This window comes from Danio rerio, chromosome 21, assembly GCF_052040795.2.
Source record: "Danio rerio strain M-AB ecotype USA chromosome 21, GRCz13ab, whole genome shotgun sequence".
Classification (NCBI taxonomy): Eukaryota; Metazoa; Chordata; class Actinopteri; order Cypriniformes; family Danionidae; genus Danio; species Danio rerio.
The window spans coordinates 51,040,001-51,063,286 of NC_141041.1; the positions used below are offsets into that span (position 1 = coordinate 51,040,001).

Consider the following 23,286-nt stretch of genomic DNA (forward strand, 5'->3'; position numbering starts at 1 on the left):
ATTCTTTATTGTTTTTCTACTGCTAATTTTTGGTTCATATACTTGTCAATCTCCGCTGATTCACACTGATTCACTTCGGATTCTCTACTAAATCTACTGATTCTCTACTCTTTCTCGACTGCTGATTTACATCTGATTCACTCCTAATTCTCTATTGATTCATTTCTGATTCACTTCTGATTTAGTACTGATTCACTTGTGATTCACTACTGATTCACTTCTGATTTACTACTGATTCACTTATCATTCACTACTGATTCTCTACTGAATCACTATTGATTCTCTGCTGATTCACTGCTGATTCTCCACTGATTCACTTCAGATTCGCTGCTGATTTGATCTATTGTTGTGTGTATTACACGCTATGTGAATGAATGAACACAGTAAGCCCACTTCACTTATGTTTTGATTGATGTAAATAGTTAGTGAAGCCCACCTGATGAACAGTGGGACTCAACATGGTCATTCACTCAGTGAGTTTCCGTTTTCAGAAGATGGCAGTGGATGAATCTCGATCAGCAAAGACCCAACACTCGTTTACTAAATCTTCTGAAGTTAATCAACACAAAGCTTTGTGCATCAGAAAGACCAGTTGTAATACAGCATGATATATATTCACATTCAAATTTATTTATGAAGGATTCTGGATGTAAATCTGCTGGACAAGTCTGATCTCAGCACATATTAAAGACTCTGATTAGCCCAGAAACACTGGAGATCTCTGCACTTTGCCACAGTCCTTCACACGTCTAGATTTTACACATTTGATGAGAAGATTGTTATCTGTTCATTTACAGAACGGCTATTATTATCATCACTTAATCCTGAATATATTTTAATAGTGACAGCTCAGAACAGGCCTTTCATAATGACACAACTCTGAAAACCCTCCTACTGTAGCTTTCACACAAGTGTTGAATTGCAGCAGTGCTGGAGTGTGTGCTGAACATTTGACCCTGCGTCTGTGTCTGTGTGTGTGAGTGTGCGTGCGTGCGTGCGTGCGTGTCGTTTTCTGGTCCAGTCATCTCAGACCTCTGTTCACTTTCACTTCTGCATTCAGCTTCAATTGATGGATTCATGAAAGAAAAAAGTCTTTATTATTTATTAGATAGTAGATTACAATTTAAGTGTACTTAGTCCAAACACATGCGCTATAGGGGGAAGGATTAACTAAATTAAGTGTGTAAGTGTGAATGTGTGTATGGGTGTTTCCCAGTACTGGAAGAGCATCCGCTGTGTAAAACATATGCTGGATAAGTGGTGACCTCTAATAAATGGTGAAAATTATTATTAATAATAATAATAATAATAATAATTACAATAACAATAATAATAAATACAAATAATAATAATAATAATAATAATAATGATGATAATAATAATAATTACAATGACAATAATAATAAATACATTTTATAATATAGTAATGATGATAATAATAATAATAATAATAAATACAATAAAAATAATAATAAATACAAATTATAATATAATAATAATAATAATAATAATAAATACTAATTATAATATAATAATGATAATAATAATAATTACAATAACAATAATAATAAATACAATTTATAATATAATAATGATAATAATAATAATAGTAATAAATACAAATAATAATAACCAACTAAACATTGTGTAGATTTATTATTATTATTATTATTATTATTATTATTATCATCATTATTATTATTATTATTATTATTATCATTATTATTATTATTGTAATTATTATACGTATTTTTATTTCAACATTTACAGTTATGCAGTTTTTTTTCTAAATGTTTTGGTTTTCACATCCTATTTTATATCTGTAAATAATTCTTATGCTAGTAGTGTGTGCTTTATTTGGGTCAGAATTACATTATTATTGGCAGGGATGGGCAAAAACACATTGAAATGTATTTTAGATTAAAATACCAAATATCTTAATTTTAGTTGTCAAAATAAACTACAAAACACAGAAATCACAGTAAGATCAAACCTTTAAAAATACTACCAAATACTTTTACAGAGGAGCATGACCATTCTTTGCAAATCTTCCATCAATCAGACCTACTCGATCAGTTTCTTCCCCATTAAACTGACTTAGTGACGTAAACAGTGTTTGATAGCAAATGCATAACTGTTGCATAACAATCAGTGGGTGGAGTTTAAACAATAATCAGTGGGCGGAGTTTAGACACTATTGCATAATAATTAGTAGGTGGAGTTTAAACTTGCATAATAATCATCAGTGGGTGGAGTTTAAACACTTACATAATCAGTTTTCAAGATCAAAGGCATTGATCTTCTGTGGAGGTAGGCTTTAGACACTTGCCTAATAATCAATGGGCGGGGTTAATCAGTGATGTAAAAGTGGAGAATTATCTTCTGTGGAGGTGGAGTTTAGATACTTGCATAATAATCAGTGGGTGGAGTTAATAATCTTCTGTGGAGGTTGTATTTAGATATTATTACATAACCAGCGGGTGGAGGTACACACTTGCATAATAATCAGTGGGTGGGGTTAATCTGTGATGTAGAAGTGGTGGAGGCGGAGTTTAGACACATGATAATTAGTGGGCGGCATTAATCAGTGATGTAGGCTTCAGCATAAGTTGTTTTTAGATTAATGAGAAAGTTTAACGTTTTGAAACGTCCCGGATGGTTTTATTACAGTACAGAGCCCGCGTGTATGTCAGAAGATCAAGGGAATGTTGATTTCTCAGTTCTCATGACCTCTTTAACTGAAATAACTCTGTGCTTCAGCAATCAGGAGCTCACCAGAAGAAAGAGAAACCGCAGATGTTGTGTGAATGACAGTAGTGTTATTTTCAGACGCTTCTCACCTGCGTCTCAAACTGAGCTCAGTATAATCTCACACTCATCCCCGGCTCTGGCTGACACCTTCTGACTCATCTGGCTCTCGTTTTCATTTCTGATCAGGCATTTCTTTGGACAAACATCTGTAGATGCTTAAAGGAGTCTGGAGTGAAAGTTTCCCAGAGATAGGAAACAGCACCTCTGAGTCCTGAAATATCCTGAACACAGCGCACAAAAACACACGCAATCAACAAGCGGCAGGCCTGACACCATGAGGAATGCTTGGTGTGCAGTATATTATCACAGAAGTTGTTCCAATAGTATTGTCATGGTCATTTTATGCCACTGATTATACAATGATTATATAACAGCCCAATAATGCAAATAATAACTATAAACACTTTCAAATATGGATCATTCTTAAGGTTATTTAGGCTCTATAATTTGCTGTTGAAAAGGTAAATGTCCTATTATATATACTCTATTAAATGTCCTATTATATATGCTCTATTAAATGTCCTATTATATATACTCTATTAAATGTCCTATTATATATGCTCTATTAAATGTCCTATTATATATACTCTATTAAATGTCCTATTATATATGCTCTATTAAATGTCCTATTATATATACTCTATTAAATGTCCTTTTATACATATATACTCTATTAAATGTCCTTTTATACATATATACTCTATTAAATGTCCTATTATATATGCTCTATTAAATGTCCTATTATATATACTCTATTAAATGTCCTTTTGGGGTAAATGCCCCATAATAAACATTGACAGCGGTGAGGTAGAATGTAAAGGTCATTGTAAAATGGCTTTAACTTTACTTGTGAGTTTGTAAATATACAAATGATTGAGGTCATCTCCAAATATTGCACAATAAGTTGATATATTGATTATTGCGACAGGCCTAAAACAAGTGTGCTTAAACTAATGTACTATAAATGCAGATTATATGCACAAATACACTATAAATGCTCATTTACCACAGTGCAGATATAATATTCTCGATTAATTAAGTGCATTGACTTATTTTTTATCAAGAAAAACACCAGGGGTCACCACAGCAGAATAAACCGCTATCCCAGCATATGTTTTACTTGACGGATGCCATTCCAGCTGCAACCCAGTACTGAGAAACACCCACAAACACTCATTCACACACACACACTCATACACTACGGCCAGTGTAGTTGATCAGTTCCCCTATAGCACATGTGTTTGGACTGTGGGGGAAACCAGAGCACCCGGCGGAAACCCACGCCAACACGGGGAGAACATGCAAACTCCACACAGAAACACCAACTGACCAAGCCGGGACTCAAACCAGTGACCTTCTTGCTGTGAGACTCTGAATGTCTAACCATTTGAATAAACAATGAGAGGTAGTGTGAGCACTTACTGAAATTATCTGTAAATGTTAAAACCACAATAAAAGAAGAGTTTCTTTCTCCTGTTGAACACAAAGGAGGATGTGCTGAGGAATGCTGGGAAAAACATGCACAGTAGTGTTTGGTTTCTGCTATGGAAGTCAGTGGCTGTTTTTCCAGCATTCTTCAGATTATCTTCCTTTGTGTTCAACAGAAGAAAGAAACTCAAACAGGTCTGAACAAGTGCAGGAAATGATGACACGATTGACATTTTTGGCTGTGCTGTCCCTTTAAATGTCAGGTCTGCATTACCATGTTTGCCCCTTGCCAATAAAATATAGCTGTGTCCCATATATACAGGTTAAATGATGACATCAAATGAATATGCGTGTGTTAAAAGCACTTAAACAGGGTGAACTTCACTAACACTTTATTCTGATGCTTCATTAGAGTATGAGTAGACTGTCTGCATAATATCTGCTGATGCTGCTGCTAAACAGACATTTACTGACTATATGATTCTTTGCAAGTACATGTCAACTTGCACTAACCCTAACCCAACAGTCTGCTGATAATGTTAAATGTTACTGATGTTGAAAAAATGAGTAGTAAAAATCAGCTTATAGCTATACTGTGTGCAAATAATTGATATCCATATTGGTGCATCCCTATTAGAAAATATACTCAGTATAGGAATATTCATTACAGAAATCATTAGCCAGGATGTGCTGCACGCTTGTTCACCACACCTGCACACATGAGAGAATACACTCTTTTCTCATGTCTGGGTTTCTCGGTAGTGTATGTAAACTCCGAGAGCAGTAGGAAGAGCATTTGCAGATTTCAAATAAAGGTTAGAAAGGCAAACTATTGTTAACTAATGACATGCACACTGTAGAGGATGACACAGGGGTGTGTGTGTGTGTATATATATATATATATATATATATACACAGTTGAAGTCAGAATTATTAGCCCCCCTGAATTATTCGGCCCATGTTTTTTTTCCCCGATTTCTCCAGCACATTTCTAATCATAATAGTGTTAATAACTCATCTCTAATAACCGATTTGTTTTCTCTTTGTCATGATGACAGCACATAATATTAGACTAGATATTCTTCAAGACACTAGTGTTCAGCTTACAGTGACATGTAAAGGCTTCACTAGGGTAATTAGGGTAAAGTTAGGGTAATTAGGCAAGTCATTGTATAACAGTGGTTTGTTCTGGAGACAATCCAACACTAATATTGCTGAAGGGGCGAATAATATTGACCTTAAAATGGCTTTAAACAATTACAAACTGCTTTGATTCTAGCCGAAATAAAAGAAATAAGACTTTCTCCAGAAGAACAAATATTATCAGACATTATCAGAAAATTTCCTTGCTCTGTTAAACATCATTTGGGAAATAATTAATCCAGAAAAAAAATTCAAAGAAGGGCAAATAATTCTGACTTCAACTGTGTGTGTATATATATATATGCAGTTATCACCATCACGGTTTACTCACTTGAACTTCATTAATATTCCTGACTTTTCCGATCAGTTCTGTTCATTTAATGGACCTGTCATTACTTCTGACTTACTGCAAATCATTTTTCTCCACATCAGATTTCAGCTGCCTCCAGCACTGATGGTTTCTGGGTAATGTAGTTCTTTTTTAATTGTGTTACATTGTAGGCGTATTAAAAGAAAACTACAAATGGCGGTTCAACTTTATTGTCATCTTCCTAATGGTTAATTTTCACTCCCGTCTGCTCCTATTGATATTTTATCCTGTACTGTCCCAATCCCGTGATTAATAGCAAAGATGTCTCCCATTCAGCGGGAATCCCAGAGGAATCCCGTGACTAGTGGGATTCCTGAAAATATGTCGTCCTCTAATGCACAGATGAATTGTTCACTACAGAACTAGCAACATTCATTCATTCATTCATTCATTTTCTTGTCGGCTTAGTCCCTTTATTAATCTGGGGTCGCCACAGCGGAATGAACCGCCAACTTATCCAGCACGTTTTTACGCAGCGCATGCCCTTCCAGAGGCAACTCATCTCTAGGAAAAGAACTAGCAGCATGAGCTGACATAATCAATATGGTTAGTTTAATTTCGTGTGGACTGTAGAGTGCTGTTTGAGTGTGAACGCTCTACTTCTGCTCTATTCTACGACATGTTGCAGTATAAATAGCGTACGTGTGGGATTTGGGAGCTTGATTATGAAGTGTGGGAATCTGTGTGTTTCTCGGTGTCTGACCTCTGACCTCCGGCCGGCTGATAGCAGGTTCCCATGCGAGTGATCATGTGTGGTTTTCCTGTGTGTGTTTTCCTGCAGGTGTTCACAGACATCAGACGCAGGAGATTTCGGGTTTCTACTCGCTGCCTCAGGGTCAGATCACGCCCTCCATGAACTGGTAAGAGTCCCAACATGTCGGAAACTCTGCTTTTACTGCGCCAGCTCCCCTTTAAACACACACACACACACTTCAGACGAATGTCTAAACACGGCCGTCACTTCCCCTTGTCTGAGTTTCTTTCTGTGGTAACACTTTAATTTAGGCTGACGTGATTACACATGCACTCGCTATTGTAGAGACAATTAATTATGCTTAATTACATGAAAGTAAACCGAACCCACATTCTGGCGTTCGCCATAGAGGACGTTCATGTGCAATATTACTCCGCTAATACTAATATCACACTGTAATTATCAGCTTATGGCTCGTTTCCACTAACTGGTACAGTACGGTACGGTTCGGGTCGGTACGGGTCACCTTTATCAGGCTTGCGCTTCCACCATAAAGGGTATCCTTTTTGGTGTGTGTGGTGTACGACAAAGTTTAAGTTGACGTCATGCTCGCTCGAATAAATGTCTACAGTAATGCCGTACGGGTCATTCACATATCATAATGAGCAGCACTTCTCACAAAACAGATGCTTTATACACATGAATACTTGTGTATAAATGTTTATTACTAACTTTTCTATGAACAGGAGTTGATTATAACTGCAGATCAATGACCACTGTAACCCACTGTAACGTCTGTAATTATATTAAATAAATAAATAAATGAACATATATGAACACATACAGACCCTTACAGTCTCCGATATATCATTAATTACAGAAAAACTATACGCATCATACATTTAGTACTTATTTGAGTTCAAAAACACACGCAATATAGCCCACGGTCAGCGCAAACCTCTCATCTGTGTGTGTAATCTTCAGCAGCACATGTAAACTCTGTTAGAGAGTCATGTTGTCATTGCCAGTTCATAATAGTCCAAAAGGCGAAGATAGTCATGGCAGTGTGTTCATGATTCAGGGTGTTAAACACTTTTGCTCCTGTGTTTTGCCAGGTTTCTCCTTTTTTTCCCGTGCTTTACTCTCGCGCTTGTCCTTTTCTTTCTGAATGGATCAGATGACGGAGACACTTCAACAATCACGTAACGTTACACGTTATTCTCATCAACTCAAGAAGTTTGTTATATCAAATATAGACGCGATCGCGCACTCCCGGAAGAAAGCGAATACCGCTCGCACTTTTAGACGGGCTCGTAAAGCAACAACAGCACACGGCAGATTTTGTTCTTCTTTGCATTGTGTCTGTTCATCAAGACGACGACACGGTTTGTTTGAGCTCGGGTCATCCATGGCTGGTTATTTTATGCATATAGTATATCCATGTAATCTCTCGGCTGTGTATTAGAACAAGGCGGATCCTTTGTTTACATTCTGTCTAGCTCCACGAGCTCGTGACGTGTCTCTGTAACCAATCAGCGTTCGGCTGGGCATGTAGCTCCACCTTTTCGTACACTTTCTCGTTTTTGGGACCCTTTCGAAAGCGTGCCGAAAAAGTGGTACGGTTTGGTTCGGTACGCTTATTGACAGTGGAAACGGCCATAAAAGCGTACCGAACCGTACCGTACCGTACCACTCAGTGGAAACGGGCCATTAGATTAAAGTGAAAACCTACTGAAGATTGCTGGGGAAACAGTATGTATGCAGGGTGGGCCATATGTATATGGATACAGCTTAGTAAAATGGGAATGGTTGGTGATATTAACGTCCTGTTTGTGGCACATTAGTATATGTGAGAGGGCAAACTTTTCAAGATGAGTGGTGACCATGGTGGCCATTTTGAAGTCGGCCATCTTGGATCCAACTTTAGTTTTTTTCAATAGGAAGAGGGTCATGTGACACATCAAACTTAATAGGAAGTTCACAAGAAAAGCAATGGTGTGCTTAGTTTTAATGTTACTTTATTCTTTTATGAGTTATTTACAAGTATACAGTCTGATACACAAACACACTAATTCTGGAGACTCTGAGCTCATCCTCCATGTTCAGTTGTGGCCTGTATTGATCTTTAGTGTACGTCAGTGCTGTAAAGGTGTCAGAAAGTTTATCCTGAAGCAGAAAATCCATCAGCTGTGTCTTCAGTATAATGTAAACACCCCAGGTGTCAAATCCCCAACAGCTTTTATCTGGATGTTGTGGGTGTTGTTTGTGGGACTCCCTAAGAGCTTTGACCAGTTCAAGCACTGCCTGAGCTCCACTATGGGAAGCACTGATCTAGGAGACGTAAATGTCAGCCGTGGTTTCAGTCTGGCGCACAGACAGTGGCGTCCTCGTGTGTTGTAAAAGCTCCTAACAGTGTCCCGACCCGCCCGCAGGCCCAATCAGCCTGTGTACCCCCTGCCCTCCTGCGGCTTCAGACAGCCCTTCTCCTCCGGCCTGCAGAGCGGCTCATCTTACCCCAGGTACAGTAGTGTGTTGGTCTGATGCAGCCGGCTTCAGCATCTGTGTGTGTGTCCGCAGCCGGCTTCAGCTTCAGCTCCACCAGACGCATCTGCGCCGCTCAAACCCACAGTTCACACACACACACACACACACTAAACACAAACAGACTGGATCATCCTGCGATGAGTGTTCAGCACAGTCACAGAAACTGTTCATTTAAGCTTTAATCAGTCCACAGGGTCAGGGCGACACCGATCAGTGTTACCTGTTTTTATATGTAGATCTCATCGCCTTGGAGTTATAAGGGTCTATCTGCGTTCTGAATGATTTTAAGACATGAGCTTCCAAGTTTTTGCAGTGTGTGTGTAAGAGTTCTCTTCTATACATAACTATGACAGAGACTCCACATCAGGGGTCACTAATCTCGGTCCTGGAGGTCCGGTGCTCTGCAGGGTTTAGCTCCAACTTACCTCAACACACCTGCCTGAGTGTTTCAAGTATCTCTAGTAAGAGCTTGATCAGCTGTTCAGGTGTGTTTGATTAGGGTTGGAGCTCAAATCTGCAGGACACCGGCCCTCCAGGAACAAGTTTGGTGACCCCTGCTCTACATGTACTTTAAATGTAGAGCAGGGGAGTCAAACTCAATTCCTGGAGGGCCGAAGCCCTGCACAGTTTAGCTCCAACCCTGCTCCAACACACTTACCTGTAGGTTTCAAACAAGTCTGAAGGACTCAATTAGTTTGATCAGGTGGGTTTAATTAGGGTTGGAACTCAACTGTGCAGAGCTGCGGCCCTCCAGGAACTGAGTTTGACACCTGTGATGTAGATGATCAAAATCCTCCTAAATTTCTAAATTGGGGTTAAAACACACAGGGTAAATGCAGACAGAAGCTTCTCATCCTCAAAGATCAATTTCTGCTTGGGATTATACAGTTCTGTCCAGCAGATCATGAAATGAAGCATTACTTTGTAAGAAATACAGTCAGGCTGCTCATTAATTGAATTAAAAAGAAAGATTGGTGTTGTACCAATATGCTGATGTTTGAGAAAGGACATTTAATTAATGTTTTAGGATGAATGTCTTGTTTAAATTAAGCATACAAGGCTGTGCTACATATTTTGTCCAGTGCAGATGTTAATTTGATGTATTTAATATGGTCATAATCATTGTTGTAATTAAGAAGCCATGAATTAAATTAATGATTTGCCTTCAAGGCTTAATGTCAAATTTAAAGACTTGAAAAGAAAACAAACTAAGAGCAAATGAGTTTAATAAACCCTGAGAATGTTTCTGTGACTATATATACACAAGGAACAGCATTTCATATTTAATAAACTATAGTTTTATAACAATGGAGCAGTCCGGTGAAATGACAAAAAGCTGATCCTGATTGGTCCTCGTGTGCATTCAAAATGCTGAAAGAACCTTATAGAGCCAAGCTGAGCTCCACTTTGTAGATAAACCCTTATTGTTTATTAAATAAAACGTCTTAATGTAAACAACTTATAAAAAACATCCCATAATGTAAATAAGTCTTTAAATCATAAGAAAATTAAATGTCAGATAGAACCTTATAATTCTAAGGTGGTGATATATATATATATATATATATATTTGTTTCCTTCATCTCAGGGGCATGAAACTCCAACTTTTCCAAAAATATCTAACACAAATAACACAAAAGAATATAAAATAATAAAAATATAAAATATAATTATTTTTAATGATTATATTGGTATAATTTTTATTATAATTTTTATTATTTGTATTTTTATTATTAAAATATAATAACACAAATAACTGGAGTTGGTTTGGTTGTTATAAATGTCTGTAAAGAAAATCACTGTTTAGTTTCCTTGGGGTCACTGATAATATTCACCTCTTTATTTTAGATTCATTTGTGTAAAAGACATTTAAACCCATCATGAGTCTGAAATGTTTTACATTTCTGTAAAGGCCTGGGCGCAGAGCACAAATAAAACAAAGGGAACACACGCACACACACACACGCACACACATACACACACATACACACACAAACACACACACGCACACACACGCACACACACACGACTGCAACAGAGATCATATATATATATATATAAATTGGCAAAAATAATCTACAAAACTCTGAAAAAATTCATAAATAAATGAAGGACAAACACTAAAGCACAAAATCAACTTGAACACACACACACACACACACACACACACACACACATGCACGTGTCGCTGTCTACGGCTTTTTTATTTTGGCACACTGAAACATTTTACAAAAGAAAACAATCAAAAATATCTCAGACGACAACAGCAAGTGACAGAATACAGCATGATGGTGCGTTCTGGACTGTTAAAATACATCTGTTGATTATAAATATCAGTTTGTGAGGAAGTTTTCTAAAGCATCAAGAAATATGAGCTGAAGATGAACCAGTGTCTTCAATTTAGGGCAGGATCTGAAATTAAAGTTTTCATAAGTCAAATGATGGCGTAGTTGTGTGTTTGTGTTGTAAATGGATAAAAAACAGTACACAATAACCAACAAACACTGCGTAAATAAAGATGAACAGTGATTAAAAACAATCATATAAAGCTGACGTTTCCCTGTGTAACGGGTCTGTGAATGAGTGGAGTCAGGAGGACCTCAAGGAACCCAACTGTGATTGATTTATTTATTTATTTATTTATTCATTTATTATATTATTTATGTATTTTCCTGAGCTGTTCCGGGGTTAAAAGAGAGATGTGAGAGGGGTGAGCTCGTCTTCACCCTCTCTACATTATTTTTCATATTTTATTGATCATATTTTTATTGATTTTTCTGAATGTATTCACTGTTGTTTTTGTCTCTGTGGCTGAATATAACAAATCAAAAGTAGCTGAGAGGAGGAACTCTTCCACATGTCTGGCCTCAGCTGGAGTTCACAGATTTACTCATTATTATATTAGTGATCTGAAGAGCTGCTCTGTTTCAGTAATGCTGGATGTAAAGCAGCGGCTGGAACCGGGGATCACACATCCACAAATGCTTTCTGCTTTGCTGCATTTATATGTCTGCATTTAGCCGACGCTGAGGATGATGAGGATGAAGATGATGATGATGATGGCAGTCAGTGGATATCAGTCGCTTTATTGAAGAGTTTTTCCTTTGGGAGTCGAACCCAAAACCTTGTTGTTGCCAGCACTGTACTTTAGTGCGAGTGAGTGTGTGTTTGCATGTGTGTGTGAGTGTGTTTGTGAGTTAATAAGTATATGTGTGTGTGTGTGTGTGTGTGTGCGCGCGCCCTTACTCCACTGGAGCTTCAGTGTGTGTGTGAGTCTCAGATCCGTCAGTTTTTCTTCTCTCTGCTTTTGTCATGTTCATGATCAAATCCTTCCTCTGGAGCCCAAAACCCGAATCACAAGAACAAACACACTAATGCTCTTACAGCAGGAACACACGCAGGCTGTGTGAGTGTGTGTGTGTGTGCGTGTGTGTGTGATGTTTCTGTCAGATGTCAGCAGCCCGGGCACATCTTTGTTCAATTGGCCCCGTGTGGAGGGCTCAGATCCGGAGTGTGTGTGTGTGTGTGTGTGTGTGTGTGTCTCAGCTCCAGATGATCTGTCTGACTGGTGGAGTGTGTGTTGAGTAGAAAAGGCTTGCAGCGCCATCTGCTGGACACACACACACACACACACACACACACACACAGTTAAAAAGCACAGTTCGCCTATAAATGTCAGTTCTGTCCTCATTTCCTCCACTTGTTTCAAACCTGTCTGAGTTTCTTTCTTCTGCTGAACACAAAGAAGATATTTTGAAGAATGCTGGAAACCTGTAGTGTTTCCTGCTATGGAAGTCTGTGGTTAGAGGCTTTCATCTTCCTAATATCTTCTTTAGTGATCAGCAAAAGAACGAAACTCGTGAATGTTTGGAAACACTTGAGGGAGATTAGACACTGAGCAGATGCTGATGTGTGGGTGAACTGACCCTTTCATGGAGATGCAAACAGCAGCTTTCTGTCAGCGCAGTGTCTTCACCGTGCCTTCGCATTGACGTCTTTAAAATTTGACATGTAACTCTGTGTTTATGTTTGTGTGTGTGTGTGTGTGTGTGTCTGCGCGCGCCTGCAGGTTCTCTCACTCTCTGATGCTGCAGTCCGGTATGCACCCCACAGGAATCCCTCACCCCGCTATAGTGCCCCCTTCAGGAAAGCAGGAGCACGATCAGTTCGACAGGAGCATTTATAAGTAAGTCTCTGAAGTAACACACACACACACACACACACATATAATGAATTTCTTAGCCTAATTACGTTTGTAAATGTGTTGGCGTGCCCAGAGCCCAGACCTGAACCTGCATGAAACCCCTTCAGCTAAAGCCTAGTTCACACTACAGGATTTTAAACCTCAGCAGATCGCTGTGCCGTTCACACTACATGACTTGACTTTGTGTCTTTTAATCTCTGTGGTGTTCACACTACGCAACACAGGGGGTCACACACTACATGATCTGACAACAACTAAACAAATCAAGCTACCAAACCACAGCCAATGAAATTTTGAGGGAGGAGTCGTCAGAAAAAGCTGAACACTATTGGCTGCTTGTGCTGATGACATCACTGACAGCGTTTCAAGCTTTGGAGAAAACATTTAAAAACATCGTCAAATCAGCGGATTCATCACTCATCTGCAAGGTTCCAGTGGATAGATACACAGAGAGTTTTTAATTTTTGTAATTTTATAACTCTTTGAAATAAAACTAACATATTTATAACACCCTTGGTCATCAATCTGGCAACCTGCACCAGGAGTGCAATACCTAGTTCAACCACTGGGTGTCAAACTTGCACACTGCACACCTTTACACACCTTTAAGTGCCGCTACAACATTTCACCCTCACAAATTGTTTGTTATTTTCCTCAAAACTCTGAGAATAAAGCTGTAACCACGTGCGAAGCGTGAATACTTTCTGCATCCGCTGCGCATTTGGGTGTCAGGTGTGTGAAACTCTTGGAAATCCTTTAGCTGGAAAAACAAGATCACTTTAAATAAAGACACAGGCTACTTTAAAACCAGTGTGTCAGGAATGAACGAGAAGACAACACCTGAGCTGCTTTTACTGTGTTTTACCACGGTGTAGTGACGCGTGTGTGTGATTCTCTGTCCTCCAGCAAGTCTCATGCGGAGGCCAAGCGGGAGAAGGAGCCCAAGAAGCCGGTGATCAAGAAGCCTCTGAATGCGTTCATGCTGTACATGAAGGAGATGCGCGCTAAAGTGATCGCAGAGTGCACACTGAAGGAGAGCGCCGCCATCAACCAGATCCTGGGCCGCCGGGTGAGTCTCTGTGTGTGTGTGTGTGTGTGTGTGAGTGCCTGAGTGTGCGTCTGAGTCTGTGAATCTGAGTGTGAGTGTGTGTGTGAGTCTGTGTGTTACAGTAGCACAATCTGACCTGTGTGTGTGTGTGTGTGTGTGTGTGTGTGTGTGTGTGTGTGTGTGTGTTACAGTGGCACGCTCTGACCCGTGAGGAACAGGCCAAGTACTATGAGCTGGCCCGTAAGGAGCGGCAGCTGCACATGCAGCTCTACCCCAGCTGGTCGGCCCGTGACAACTACGTGAGTGCTTTGGTAATGAATACACAAATATACGGCACTGCTGATGTGTTTGATATTAGCCATATGTGATAGATCTGTCCTGTGAGCGCAGCAGATCACCTGTAATCACACCAAGCTCCAAGACAAACAGACAATCAATCAAACAATCCATTCTTCATGTGTTCTTTCTTCTAAACCTGCTCATGAAGCTGCAGAGCCAAACTATACAGAGGAACACAGAGAAGTCTGACGCTGAGAGTGAGGGCGGGGCTCAGATCACTGCTATGGGTGATGTCAGCATGCTCATTAACTATGCACACAGTGATTGGCTGATAGGAGTGGGCGGGGTCAGATGTATTCATGTATATATTGTAGAGCAGGACATTATGCTGCCTTCATTATTCCAGTAAAGATGTTAAATGTACACTGAGACTGAGGCAGGCTAAAAAGGATGTTTTGCTTTGAATGTTTCAGACGTTAAATAATCATTTGAATAAATTGTTATATAGTATTTTCCTTTTTTTGTAATATAAATCTTATTTAAATGCAGAAGTCTTGAAATAACTCAGGGTTTTTACCAGTGAGTCTTTCAATGTAAAGGGTTAATCCTAGTGCTCAGATTAATCACCGTTAATCACGTTCACACGGAAAGTTTATTTTCACTAATACATGTGTGTGTGTGTGTGTGTGTGTGTGTGTGTGTGTGTGTGTGTACAGAGAGATTTCTTTCAACACATTTCTGTGCATATACCTTTAATATCTCATCTCTACACTGCAATAAATGCTTTTTTTACGTAGATTTTTTGTCTTGTTTCTAGTCCAAATATCCAAAAATTCCTAAATCAAGAAGGATTTTCCAGACAAGCAAAACATTTTCTTGTTTTGAGAAATAATATGCCAATAATAAGTGAGTTTTCCCTTAAAACAAGCTAAATAATCTGCCAATGGGGTCAGCAAAATAATCTTATGTCAAAAGAAAAAACAATATTATTTTGCTGACCCCATTGGCAGATTATTTTGGTTACGGATTTGTACTGTAGCATTTTTACAGTTTTTTACGTTGAAATCACGGCCATTTTTTACAGTGTAGAGCCTTGAGCTTATAAGATCCTCGAGCCCTGGGCTCCCTCCCGTTGCTAGGTGAGAGGGGAGTTTTAGCTCAGGTAGATCTCGATGACTCCCCCTCCTGCTTACTGTAGCTAAGTGTCAGATATAGATGCTGAGAAGGTGTACTCAGAGCTGGCTAAAATATTTCAGATTAATTGTTAGGGTGCTTGTTGTTGAACTGTTGGAGGAAACCGGAGGACCCGGGGAAAAAGACGGAGATCTTCAAGACGGAGATATTGAGTCTGGTTATTCATAGTGAGTTAAGGATCATCTGATAGGATAATTAGTCATGAGCTAAAGTTGGAACAGCTGTGAACAATCATAAGCAGGTGATCCTCCCGACATTTGTTTACAATTAAACTTCACTTAAAGGCTTCACTAGGGTAATCAGGGTAAAGTTAGGGTAATTAGGCAAGTCATTGTATAACAGTGGTTTGTTCTGGAGACAGTCTGAAAAAATATAGCTTAAAAGGACTAATAATATTGTCTTTAAAATGAAGATTAAACAATTAAAAACTGATTTTATTCTAGCCGAAATAAAACAAACCAGACTTTCTCCAGAAGAATAAATATGATCAGACACACTGTGAACATTTCCTCAATCTGTTCAACATCATCTGGGAAACATTTAAACAAGAAAAATAAATTCAAAGGGGACGAATAATCCTGACTTCAACTGTATTTATGCATGTGTGTGCTTATATATAGATACTAAATACACACACACACACACACACACACACACACACACACACACACACACACACACACACACACACACACACACACACACACTTAAATTGTGCCCAAACAAGTTGTTTATAGATTAATGTTGGCCAGCACTGATAATTGATTATGATAGTAAGACATTATTGTGGGCTCATCATCAGTCAGAGTAGCTGAATAGTGAATAATCGTTTGTTTACACATTTAAAGAGAGCGTTCTTAGAATGTTCAGGCTGTATCTGCCGTGTTCAGAACAGCTCTGAATGCTGGAGCTCTTGATTGTAATCTTGAGCCCAGCACTAGTGAACTGATGACGAGCGAGCGCTGATGCTGGAGTGTGTGCTGTCGTGTGTGTGTGTGTGTGTGTGTGTGTGTTCACGGTGGAGGATGTGTGTTTCTCTTCATCGCTTGTTTTGCTTCAGTAAAGGCAGAAGGTGAAGAGTTTCCTGTAGAGATATAAATACACTCACAGACTGACAGCTGACACACACACACACACACACACACATGCTGACAGGAAACAGCCCACAGACGTGTGTGTTGTTATGTGTGGGTCGCATAATATCACTCACATGTACATCTACTGACACACACATAATCACACACACACATTGACGTGTACACAGTCACACACGCACACACACACACACACATGTACTTGCATATATCATGAAACACATAAGCAAATGCACACACGCATAATCACATACACACACACACACACACATATCAATGCACACAGTTACTACTGACACACACAAATAATCTAACTCACACAATGATGCATACACACATATATCCTGGCGCACACACACAATTACACTCACACCCACATTGATACACCCACATATAGTTGCACACAGCTACACACACACACACACACACATACTGATACACACACAAAAATATTTATTGGTATTGCTGTACTTGTGGGGACATTTGGTTCCACCATTGTTAGGAATACACGGTACACACACAAACGCACACACACACAACAATACAAACATATACTGGCAAACATACACACTCTGACACACACACACAATTCTGACATGCGCGCACACACACACACACACACACAACCTTTGGTTTTCTGTGAATTGTGGGGAGTTTCTATAAACTTCTATTGTGTGTGTGTGTGTGTGTGTGTGTGTGTGTGTGTGTGTGTGTGTGTGTGTGTGTGTGTGTATTCATCCTGTCTCTGATCTCTCTTTACCACAGGGCAAAAAGAAGCGGAGGAAACGGGACAAGCAGCAGGACTCCAGTACAGGTGTGTGTGTGTGTGTGTGTGTGTGTGTGTGTGTGTGTGTGTGTCTGTATGTGTGTGTGCATGCTTCTGTGCAGTTTGTGTCTGTGTTTATCTGCTGTGTGTGTACGCGTGGACCTCTGTGACTGCTTGTGTGTTTCTCTAATGTGTGTGTGTGTATGTATGTGTGTGAGCTTGTATACTTCTGTGTATTGTGTGTGTGTATGTGTGTGTGTGTGTTTCTGTCTGTACGTGTGTGTGTGTGCATGCTTCTGTGCAGTTTGTGTCTGTGTTTATCTGCTGTGTGTGTATGCGTGGACCTCTGTGTCTGCATGTGTTTCTCTAATGTGTGAGAGTGTGTGTGTGCACTTCTGTGTTGTGTGTGTGTGTCAGTCTGTGGTCTCTCTCTCTGTGTGTGTGTGTCTGTCCTTCACCTCTGCTCTTCTTCTGCTCTTCTTCTTCTGCATGCTGCTTGCGCTCAGAGCCTGGCTCTCCAAAGAAATGCCGCGCTCGCTTCGGCCTGAACCAACAGACGGACTGGTGCGGCCCCTGCAGGTGTGTAGACTAACAGCAATGCTCACACTCCCCTGTGTGTGTGTGTATGTGTGTGTGTGTGTGTGTGTGTGTGTGTGTGTGTGTGCGTGCGTGCGTGCGTGCGTGCGTGCGTGCGTGCGTGCGTGCGTGCGTGCGTGCGTGCGTGCGTGCGTGCGTGTGTGTGTGTGCGTGTGTGCGGGTGTGTGTGTGTGTGTGTGTTAGTGACACTAGTGGCTCCAGCTGGGTTCTCTCTGTGGGGTTCAGATACTCAGGGCTGTGTGCTTTACTAACACTTTTGAATGCTCTGCTGTGTGTGTGTGTGTGTGTGTGTGTGTGTGTGTGTGTGTGTGTGTGTGTGTGTGTGTGTGTGTGTGTGTGTGTGTGTGTGTGTGTGTGTGTGTGTGTGTGCGCATGAGGATAAACACCGCTTGATCTTGACGTCAGGATGATCTGCTCTTCCATTAGTGTTTATTACTCTTCATCTGTAGTGTCAGCGCTCCTCTGTAATGCAGCAGCTCTGGAAACGCCACACTGTACACGTGTGTTCCTCTCCTCATGCTTACTGCACACGCCAGATTGGACACTGTTAATCTCAAGTTGCAGTGATGTACACTGATCTGATTTCACCATGTTTTTAGATCACACACACACACACACACACACTAAACTTTACAGGTTTATTAGTATCTAGAGCAGGGGTCACCAATCTCGTTCCTGGAGGTCCGGTGCCCTGCAGGGTTTAGCTCCAACTTGCCTCAACACACCTGCCTGAGTGTTTGAAGTGCACCTCAGAGCTTGATCAGCTGTTCAGGTGTGTTTGATTAGGGTTGGAGCTCAAATCTGCAGGACCTCCAGGAACGGGTTTGGTGATCCCTGCTCTACAGTATATTCTGCTTGTATTGCTATCTTTATTTCTATAATCTGTATTTTGAGCACGTCTCCAGGTTTAGTGAATATCTGTAATGTGATAAGAGTTTTATTCTCGTCTATAACATGAAGACTACACCATCACACACACCTCACCATGTTATTCACATTAATACCGCAGTCACACACTGACAACTCCTCTCGCACCCTTTACTCTGTGTCTGGTTTACAGAAACTCCACTGCTTCACATTAGAGTGTGTAATGCTGCCGAGCCCAATGTGAAAACTCTCATCATTTACTTCAATCCGTCGAGTTTCTCTCTTCTGTTGAACACGAAAGAAAGCTGAAAACTTCATTCTCCTTCAGCAGAGTCTCTTTATTTATCAGGGGTCGCCACAGTGGAATGAACCGCCAACTATTCCAGCAAGTGTTTTAAACGGCAGATGCCCTTCCAGCTGCAACCCAGTACTGGAAAACACCTATACACACTCATTCACACACACACACACACACACACACTACAGCCAGTTTAGTTGATCAGTTCCCCTACAGCGCATGTGTTTGGACTGTAACCGGAGCACCCAGAGGAAACCCACGCCAACACGGGGAGAACATGCAAACTCCACACAGAAACACCAACTGACCCACCCGAGACTCGAACCAGCGACCTTCTTGCTGTGAGGCCACAGTGCTAACCACTGAGCCACAAAACTTGTAACCATTAATAACTTCCATAGTACGTTTTCCTGCTATTGTTATCCGACTACAGGTTTTCAGCATTCTTCAAAGTATCCTCCTGTAGTGTTCAACAGAAGAACTCAGAGTCGTGTAAGTCACTGGAGGGAGTCTTGAAGGCTTTAAAGTGTGTAAGCGAGCGGTTCACACTCCAGAAGCCATGCGCTGTGAATACTGTCTGTTTTTGTGTGCTGGTTTTGATTTTGTCATTGTTGTGAGTTCATCTTTGTGACGTTTCGCATCCACGCTTTATTCACAGATAACTCTCTTGACTGTTCCTAGGAGGAAAAAGAAGTGCATTCGCTACCTCCAGAGAGGGCGCTGCTCCAGCCCACATTCTTCCGATGGAAGTGCTATAGACTCCCCCCCTTCACCTGTCTATCACCTGACAAACCCCACCTCCCCCTCACGATGCCTAGCCTCCAGCCCCTCCTCCCCCGCCGGCAGTCCCCACCCACATGGCAAACGCCCCGCCCCTCCGGCCAGACTCTTGCTGGACTTCAGCAGAATTAAATCGGAGAGTGCGATTCGTCCACAGTGAGACTCCACCCCCTCCTCAAGCCCCACCTCCTTACACCAGCGTCCCACGGAGCGTCCTCTCGCCCTTTCGGAAGTCGCGGCATTTCATGTACACACAGCTGAATCTCACGAAGAGCGCTCCGACTCTGTCCATTTCATTTCAGTGAAGCTGCAGGTCTGGAAAGTGTTTCTGATCTGATGTGGTTTTCCTTGCTGATGATGAGAGCTCTCCAAATTATTTAGATTCCCATTAGAGAGTCAACAGTACATCCAAAAATAGTGGACGCTTGTGCAAATGAAGAAATAAATGAGTAATGGTGTACTGCAATGAAGATCACAACAACTCAGAGTGTCTGACCTGCAGTAGAGGAATCAAGATTCATTTCAGGAACACTTTACTTGATGAGGTGTTCATAACGCCCTGTTCACACGGGGCTTCAGCGTCAACGCTTGACTGAAGGCGTGTCTGAAGTTGGGGCTGAAGCGATCGTCATAGCAGCGTCAGCCAATGAAATTCAGTCCCCAATAGGCCACTGTCTGAGCTGGTGTATTTGCATTCAGCGATCTGATTGGCTGACGCTTCCGTCAGCGCTTGAAAAGTTGAGCTAGTCCCTACTTCTGCAGCGAGCAACACCTCTGAAGCGGCGCCGACAGATCCACAATGCAGTTCGGCAACGCCTGACGTCGTGAATGGGAAGCGTTGACGCTGACGCCCCGTGTGAATGGGCCGTAAGACTGTTATGACACATGATATGAATGCTTTATGCATGTTTCAGACAGCTGTCATTAGGTGCCATGAGCTCATTTGAAGTGAAGTTTGTTTATAAGCTCATGTTGAGAGGATCACATGCTCATGATTGATCACAGCCGGTCCTGCATTATTCAAATTCATGATTGACCAATCAGATGATTCCTAAAATACTATAAATACCCTCAGCTCCAGATCACAGCCGTCTTCATTTTGAAGAATCCCCCCTTCCACCTCTACTCCTCCTCTCCTAGATGGGTGGCACGGTGGCCCAGTGGTTATCACTATTGCCTCACAGCAAAAACATCACTGGTTCTAGTTCTTACCAAGCCAGCTGATGTTTCTGTGTGGAGTTTACACGTTCTCCCCATGCTCACGTGGGTTTCCCCCGGGTTCCCCGGTTTCCTCCCACCGTCCAAAAACATGCAGCTGAAGTTAATTGACTAATCCACATCAGCACCATAGACATGCTGCTAGTCAGTGGTTATCTCTTAATAGCGATCACTATCTGTTCATAGCTACTACAGCAGGGGAGTTCTCCACATCTACCTGAGCTCAAACTCCCCTACCCCTGCAAACAGGAGGGAACCATAGGCTTGAGGATTTAATGAGCTCAGGGTTCTCTCCCGGAGCATGCCAAAGCTTTATAATCAATCATCAGCTGAGGGTGAACTCTTGAAATGCAAAGATGACATTGTTTGATGTCTTGGTTATTATTAAGTTGTCATAAAGACAACACAACCTGTCATAAATCTGTCATAAACATGACCGTCATGGGGCCAATATAATTGTCATGGATCTATTTCTGCTCACTTTTTTCAGTGCAGCAAAATTAATTTCAGGTTCGTCCCAGTGTAGTTTAAGTCAAGAAAAGTGTTAATGATGTGTGTAAAATCCTACAATTATAATGTAGATTTGTCTTTGTCAAGTTGTCTTGAAGACATTACAAACAAAGCCATCTTTACATTTAAAGAGACAGAACTGAGCTAATGACACTCAATGACAGCTGTCGTAAGCATGCATTACAGCTCCATATCCCTGCTGTTTATAAGCGTGCACAAAGAAACCCTTTGCTGTAGTTTCCCTTTCTCTGATTCAGTGTGTGTGTGTGTGTTTTTGTGAGATTCAGCCAGTGTGTGTGTGTGTCATGCTGAAGAAGATAATCATTCATTCCAGTGCCATTTTCCCACGTCACGGAAGTGTCAGTTCTCATCATAACTCTTGTACAATCAAATGTGTTGTAAACTTTGTCTTTTATAGATATGAAAGTTCATTAATAACTTCACTTTTATATGTTTTTATGTACAAAAAGAGAAAAAAACAAACAAAAAAAATCATTCCTTTTCATACAAGTGCCATTTACTAGTGTTGTGTAGGTCTGCAGTAGTCTGCTCCAGCCAAACGTGCTCGTCCTGATGCTCTCAAACCAAGTGTGTGTGTGTTTGTTTCTCATATGCAGTGTGTGTTCAGTGTTTGCTCAGGTCTGTTCAACATCACCGCACACACACACACACACACCACTCTGTCTTTTGCTTTTGATGTAACTACTCATTCTCTAGATTTATTATTAAACTATTCTGAAAGATCTTGCTGGAGGAGCTGCTGAGTGTTCCTGTGGTTCTCCTGCTTTCCTTAAATCGGTCAGCTCTTCTGCATCCGCACATTCATAACTGGGTTGCCAGATTGAGGTCAAAATGCTTTGAGAATTGAATATTTCATCAATTGTTTGAGGTCTTTCTACAAGATCTGGCAACTTTACCAACATGGACAAAGGGTGATTTTCCATCAGAGTGTGCCACGCTCATGACAGGAGTTTCCTGAGAGGAATAAAACAGGAGACGCTGGTAAATACAGGAGACTCCCAGTATAAAGTGTAGCGCTGACAGCAGGTGTGGTTAAAGTGTCCCTCCTCTGCTTTTCACATCATATTTACAGTTTTTTCCAATTGCTTACATTTTCTGTAAGCAGGTCTCATATTGTCAGAACTCTACACACAAATCACAAAACACACACACATTCTTCTCAAAATGGTCTTTTGTTTTCAAATGACACACACAAGCCTTCACATCAGTAGACATTCATAAGATCAGTTGAACACTGATGTGCTCAATGTAAAGCACTATGAACTTATCTTCTCCATTCCTCAATATGACTTTCTGTAAGCCTTTTTTTGTTCAGTGTTACATTTTACTACAGACAGTAGCCCTACAGAAGTGCACTGTAAAATATTTCAGAGTATTGTTTTTATACAAAACAAACAAATACCAAATATATTGTACTGTA

The 23,286-nt window shown here is 40.7% G+C and overlaps 2 protein-coding genes across 17 annotated transcripts in view; both read left to right on the plus strand.

The window, feature by feature from the left end:
• The window catches only part of tcf7 (transcription factor 7), a 71,709-nt gene extending 49,116 nt beyond the window's left edge, over window positions 1–22,593 (plus strand). Inside the window, exons 5-12 of one of the 16 annotated variants that reach the window (XM_087299625.1) lie at window positions 6,534–6,612; window positions 8,879–8,965; window positions 13,060–13,176; window positions 14,101–14,263; window positions 14,434–14,553; window positions 17,575–17,623; window positions 18,082–18,154; window positions 19,996–22,593. In XM_087299625.1, the coding sequence (XP_087155751.1) occupies window positions 6,534–6,612; window positions 8,879–8,965; window positions 13,060–13,176; window positions 14,101–14,263; window positions 14,434–14,553; window positions 17,575–17,623; window positions 18,082–18,154; window positions 19,996–19,999 (692 nt within the window). In that variant the 3' untranslated portion in view covers window positions 20,000–22,593. The remainder of the gene's footprint in view (window positions 1–6,533; window positions 6,613–8,878; window positions 8,966–13,059; window positions 13,177–14,100; window positions 14,264–14,433; window positions 14,554–17,574; window positions 17,624–18,081; window positions 18,155–19,995) is intronic. The other 15 variants (XM_087299620.1, XM_087299627.1, XM_087299621.1 and 12 more) reach the window with 15 other exon arrangements.
• Window positions 1–23,286, plus strand: part of ddx46 (DEAD (Asp-Glu-Ala-Asp) box polypeptide 46) — an 800,847-nt gene that overhangs the window by 281,542 nt on the left and 496,019 nt on the right. The gene's annotated exons all lie outside the window — the stretch shown is intronic.